Here is a 6,349-nt window from a genome sequence, read left to right as displayed (position 1 = left end):
AAAAAAAAAAAAAAAAAAGCTTATGAGGAAATCAATTTATGATTTTTTTTTTTTGGAACATAGAATTAAAGACTCACCAAGCAAATGCGAAATCACTAGCTCTCTGAGCAGCTTCAATGTCGGCGTATGTATCGGAGAAAGGAACCATATGCATACAATTCAACGAAATTCCAACCTTGCCTCCTTGGGACTTTTGTAAACGTTAGCATGTAAATGCAATTTATTAGTACCAACCACCATCAAATATTGAACCACCGCAAGCACAATATTTCACTCAAAATAAAAGTTTTTTGTCTGAGAGAGAGAGAGAGATTATGAAAAGGCATGTGACAAATAGGTGCTTGGACATGGCCCTGTTCAAAGTTGAAACAGATGAATATGATGAAAAAAAAAGAAAATACATAGATCAAACAATATATATATATATATATATATTTTGGGGGGGGGGGGGATGATTACGATCCCTTGTATTTTTTTGTATTTTTTAGCTCACATTCGTGAGCTGATAGCGAAGGTGTGTTAAGAGGCCTATGGGTCAAGACCTTGAGACTCGAAGGAATTAGCCCACTTCGCACATCATCTTCGTTACTGGGGTCCTCAACGAATTAGCAGGAATATAGCAAGTTTCGGGGGGCAACCTTGAGGAGTTTTTTTATAGGCTATATGGGTATTTGGTACTATGTGCCTATGTAGGTAGGGTTTCACTATATATTGTATCAATATGTTTCTCCAAACCGAGAGAGGTGTGAGGATGAATGATTCTAACCTTATTTTCCATTAATAGTGAAGTAGGTCCAATCTCAACGTGGACGTGAGTAATTTTTTTTTTTTTGGATTGATGGATGTAAGAAATCTTGCTAAACCTTGTAAGATCTGCCTGCATTGTGTGATTATTTGTTTACAAATTTCATTTGTTCATGTTAATCGAACTGGGTATTGACCCGATTTATGGAGACCTAGCGGCTAGATCCCCATAAATATGAGGTCTGGCCACAAGAGACACAATTGAGATCATAACTCTCTCTCTCTCTCTCACATGTTTTTCCCTACAGTATGAGTGAGTTCTATGGAATTTCATCATGTTCCTTAGATTTGGACGATGGATTGCTGTTGCAAGCGAGATTGCTGCGAATCCTAGACCGTGTCTGTTTGTATGGAACGCCGCCCAAAGCAATCAGATCTTCTCCGTTGCATGTGAAACAACATTGAGGTAACCCTAGAATTTGTTTCGTTTCCTTTTTGTAGTTTCCCATGTTGTTATAGGTTCTCATTCCTACGACAATGATAGAGAAATAGTGTCCATCATCTGAAGAACATGGCATCCAATGCACCATATGTCCTCAATGGTTTAGATATGGGATATCAGATTACCTTTCGGTACACTGCATAATCTTACCTGATATTTGGTCCTGTAGAGATGCACCGCAGCTGCATGAGCAAGGAGCGAGTTGTGCGCCACTAGATATGGGTTTATCGAAAGATCCTCTATAGCGCCTGGAGGGAAGAGAGCATTAACATATCCTTCCACAGTGAAAGTTAATGGCTCGTTCAAGGTGATCCAATGCTTCACACGGTCACCAAATCGATCGTAGCAGATGTCTATGTAGTCCAGAAAATCGTCACTGCATATTTAAATAGACTTGAAGAAATCATGGATGGAAGACAACAATATGGTAGAAGGTGATTGAAAGAACAAGTTACTCACACAATTTTAGAATTCAAGAAACCACCATACTCATCTTCGAGGGTTTGAGGAACATCCCAGTGAAAAAGAGTCACGAAGGGCTGAATCCCTACATAAGACAACTCAATGATAATACTTGTATTGAGAGAGAGAGAACATAAGACAACTCGATCTGGCTCCTCTCCAATGACTTGATCCTCCAACAATTATCCAAGAGTTGGGAAGGTTGAGACATGCATCCCAACACTTGTCAACACCTGATGATGTGTGTCCAAGTCCTCCCAGCCCTTACATTTGTTGGTGTTGGAAAGGATCTTTTTCCAATAACAATATTTGGGGAGAGAGAGAGAGAAAGAGAGAGAGAGATTGATTGATTGATTTTACCTTGGGATATAAGCTCATTGATGAGGTTGTTGTAATATTGGATGCCTTCCTCGTTCACTCCTCCACTTAGCTTTCCAGCTAAGAATTTATAAGTTTTAAAATAATAAGAACAAAATGTTATCATTATCTAAATAGAATAAAGCAAATGTTTCTTCAATAGTTTCTCGACATTCTTAGAATAAAGTTGCGTAGTTCTTGCCCCTTGGAGCTCGCACATGCGGGAGCCTCATGCACTAGGTACGACGAATGTTTCCTCAACCACAATTGAGAAAAGCTTGTAAAGTTATATATATCTATATCTATATATATATATATATGTGCAAGACCACTTTTTTTTAGCAATGTGAAGGATTGTGCTTTTCTAAACTAAGTTGTGTTTAGAGTGCAATCTAGGTCGATGATGCATTCTGAGATTATAAAAATAACTTAGAATGCATAATCAACCTTGAATGCTTTCTACACGAGTCCCAACAGTTGAATAGGTTTTTTTTTTTTTTTTGGAAAATTTCCTATCAAGGACCCATACACCAACAGGGATGGCAACCCAATGGCAGCTGAAATACTTCGATGCCAAGGGAAAAGAAGGGAAAAAGAGTTGAACAAACAATTTCTCCCTAGGACTTGGGCCAGCACTCTACTGCTCTGACAGCCACCATCATGCCAAATACGCTTACCCATTGAATAGGTAGTATACACAATCAAATAGCTATATTTTGAATTTGGAGTTTTATCTTAATCATATGATCTGGCCTACCATGTCATGGCTGATGCGTAATTTTCATAATGCACTTATATTTATAAATACTGATATTACCCAATATTCAAGTATTTACCCCACCTTTGTAAGGCCAATATGGATTGGTAAGTCAAAGAGAAGGACAATAGTACTTACTTGGTAATATTCTAGTCCATGCAATCGAGAATCTATAAGAATTGAGACCCATATCTTTCATCAAAGCCACATGTTCCTGTTTAGTAGAAAAATATATCATCATCAACGCCGTTACAAGTGTGGATGGCAATAGGATCTATTACTAGCTTCTATGGACACTGGATTGTTTGATATTTATTACACAATGTAAATCTCTATTATAAAATTAACATTAGGAAAAGATTTTGTGCATAATTGCACATGGTGCATAGTCATGAACATAGCTATTGGATGGTGGATGAGGGCTTTTCCTTGCGCTTCATCCGATGGCTGTATGCATGATTGTACATGTACGATCTTGCACAAAAGCTCTCCTCTTAACACTACCTATAAAATTTTTTTAAGGTTAATTACTTGAACAGTTTATGTACTATGGCTAGATTGCTTGACATCCTAGAAGTTTGAAAAGTTTACTTGAAGCCCTATGAAATCTAATAGTATTAATCCACAGTTAGTGGTTGAATGAAAAGACAGTTTTACCCTTATGAGTTATCAAACTAAGAGCTTGTGAAGTTGAAAATGACCAACTTACCCTTTAATAGTATTAGTCTTAAAACACCTAAATCCATTTAAGTAATTGGTGAAGAGATTCCCATTTCACCCATTTCCCATCTCAATTCCTTCACAGTACCATATTATAAATTAGGGCATTATTCAGTTCTAAGGTTTTACACCACAATCTACATCTAAATGAATTGATGAAACCAGGGAAGGAAGAAGAACAGGTTAAGAGAAACTTCAAAACTTAAAAAGTTTACTTGAAGCCCTATGAAATCTAATATTGTTAGTCCACAGTTAGTGGTTGAATGAAAAGACAGTTTTACCCTTATGAGTTGTCAAACTAAGAATTTGTGAAGTTGAAAATGACCAACTTACCCTTTAATAGTATTAGTCTTAAAACACCTAAATCCATTTAAGTAATTAGTGAAAAGATTCCCATTTCACCCATTTCCCATCTCAATTCCTTCACAGTACCATATTAGAAATTAGGGCATTATTCAGTTCTAAGGTTTTACACCACAATCTACATCTAAATGAATTGATGAAATTAGGGAAGGAAGAAGAACAGGTTAAGAGAAGCTTCAAAACTTAATCTCTCACAACGGGAGAGGATTTTTTGACCAATGGTTTAGGGAAGGCATGTATTTCTGAATCCAACTAATTAAGCTATCCATATCAGATAATTTGCCATAAGTCTTATCCTACATAAAGCAAGAACAGTGAGTGCCTCGATTCGGAAAATTGAAGAAGAAAAGGTACTCTTCAAAACTTTTCAAACTTTTGAGGAGTCAAGCAATAGGTGTCCAAATAATTAACCCAAATTTTTAATACCTTCAAGATGGGTTAAGAGACTGGTTGCATACATTTGGTCATCTTAACAAGTTAATTAATAATTTTTTTCTTTTGCTAAAAAAAGCTAATAAATGAAACATGTAGCGCCCCACCGACTATAACAAGGTTAAGTCAAATAAGATCAGAAAGTATTGTACCTTGTATCGATGATAAGAATCTACGGTCACATTTGCATTCGAGCCATCCTTTATCTTATCTGCCCATGAAAACAAACGTATGTCACACACACACACACATGTATGGGTATTCAAAAACTGAAGATTGAATCTGGCTCAATGGCTGTGACATGGCAGTCTATGGAAGCTTAATTCGGTGGTATATCTCTCAAGACTAGATTTTTTAGCTCCTTTCCTAGAAGGAATTGAGTGGAAGGACTGCTTTAGGGTAGCAAATCAGATAGCTAATCATCTTGCAAAAGCCTCAGCACTAAATGGGTCTTCTTCTACTTCTTCAATCTTCTCTAGTTCTATTCAATTTGATCTTAGGATATGGATGTAGAAAGAAGACCAAGATTTCATTTTTATTAATATTTTTTTTTCTGTGGAGTAGTGGATCTCCTCTCCTACTGACAGTCATGTCAAAGGTGGGGGAATGATTGCAGATTTTTCCCTCCTCTGCTGCTGCTTTGTCTCTTGTGTCTTTCTAGACCCAGCTTGTATTTTTTTTTTTTCACATGACCTTTTAGAAGGAGAAAAAAAAGTAAGTAGGAGCTAGCTAGCTCGGGCAACCTCCCATGGATGTATGTGAAGAAAAAAGTGTGGCAGAGAGAGAGAGAGAGAGAGAGAGAGACCTGGATGTACACGAGTGAAATGATCCCAGTTGCTTTCACCCTTACCACCTTCCCTTGCTGCCCCTTCATACTGAAGAACCATAACCACACATAAACATATCAGTGAGAAATTTCCAGTCTCTACCTGAGAGATTGTTCCTCAGCAATAAGGAAATGTAAGGACTATATGTAGAGGTGTTTTTGTTTTCTTTTGTTTTTTGGTAAGCTATATATAATGGCTTCAAAACCTATCCCAATCTGACAAAACTGAATTGAACCGATCGAATTCGAAATGAAACCAACTCAGACCGCATTAAAACCGATAAAATACCATACCCTTATCGAACTTAAAAACTCAATCAAAACGCTATAACCCGATAAGAAACCAAAATATACCATCTCAATTCAAAATTATTTTAATACTTCTGAGCATACTTAAATGGGAAACCAAAAGCAAAAAGATAGCAAACCAATAAGAAACTGAAATCAAATCAAAATTCGATGAAACAAATCAAACCAAAATCTATCCAAACCGACCGATTACACTCCTAACAATATATATGGACCCACCTGATAAGCAGATGATGCCACTCCAAAGAAGAAATCCTCTGGGTAATCACTGCGTTTGATATTAACGGTCCTCGTATCAATCGCACTATTTTCTTTAGTAATTGCCTTAATGGAACAGCTCTTCCGTTTTCCACGGAGAGCTGCTCGTGGACCCATGGGGAGGAGCCTTACACTACCATGCCCTGAAATGAAGGACTTGTGCAGGACCAAGAGTGGCCAAACAGTAGTCATCCCTGAGTGAGGCAACCGAGCCTTCAGCATTGTTGCTTGCATATTTCTACCGGAAGGAAGGAAGAGTAGAGAGAGAGGTTCCTAATCGGCCTAAGTAACTGTTGGAAGGTAAGTTTCCATGAGAACTAAGCTCTCCTTATATAGAGAAAGAAACCCTAGTGGGGAACTTAAGAAGTGGGGACTGATAATTCATTGGATCACGTGTCAGAACACGTTCTCGTTGAAATTTTCCATTTTTTTTTATAATTATTATAACATATAATTAATGATCCATCTACTGTCAGCCTTATCCATACTCTGCAATTATGTAAAAACAGGTTGCATGGTCTTTAATCTTATTTAATCTTATGGGTTTTCAGTGTTCTTAGCATGTCTTCTTCCAGTATTTGTCGGCTCCACATGTTGAGCATGTAGTACTATTTTGGGT

The 6,349-nt window shown here is 37.3% G+C and overlaps 1 protein-coding gene across 1 annotated transcript in view; it reads right to left on the bottom strand.

The window, feature by feature from the left end:
• The window catches only part of LOC122070657 (beta-glucosidase 24-like), a 7,691-nt gene extending 1,646 nt beyond the window's left edge, over window positions 1-6,045 (bottom strand). The window contains exons 1-8 of the mRNA XM_042634855.1: window positions 5,692-6,045; window positions 5,143-5,212; window positions 4,490-4,548; window positions 2,961-3,036; window positions 2,069-2,146; window positions 1,706-1,793; window positions 1,397-1,622; window positions 78-190 (exon numbers count right to left, since the gene is read on the bottom strand). Of these exons, the coding sequence (XP_042490789.1) occupies window positions 78-190; window positions 1,397-1,622; window positions 1,706-1,793; window positions 2,069-2,146; window positions 2,961-3,036; window positions 4,490-4,548; window positions 5,143-5,212; window positions 5,692-5,964 (983 nt within the window). The 5' untranslated portion in view covers window positions 5,965-6,045. The remainder of the gene's footprint in view (window positions 1-77; window positions 191-1,396; window positions 1,623-1,705; window positions 1,794-2,068; window positions 2,147-2,960; window positions 3,037-4,489; window positions 4,549-5,142; window positions 5,213-5,691) is intronic.
• Between the last annotated feature and the right edge of the window lie 304 nt (window positions 6,046-6,349).

This window comes from Macadamia integrifolia, unplaced genomic scaffold (genome assembly GCF_013358625.1).
Source record: "Macadamia integrifolia cultivar HAES 741 unplaced genomic scaffold, SCU_Mint_v3 scaffold961, whole genome shotgun sequence".
NCBI lineage: Eukaryota > Viridiplantae > Streptophyta > Magnoliopsida > Proteales > Proteaceae > Macadamia > Macadamia integrifolia.
The sequence above is the reverse complement of the archived record's forward strand: the minus strand, read 5'-3'. Positions and strand labels throughout refer to the sequence as shown.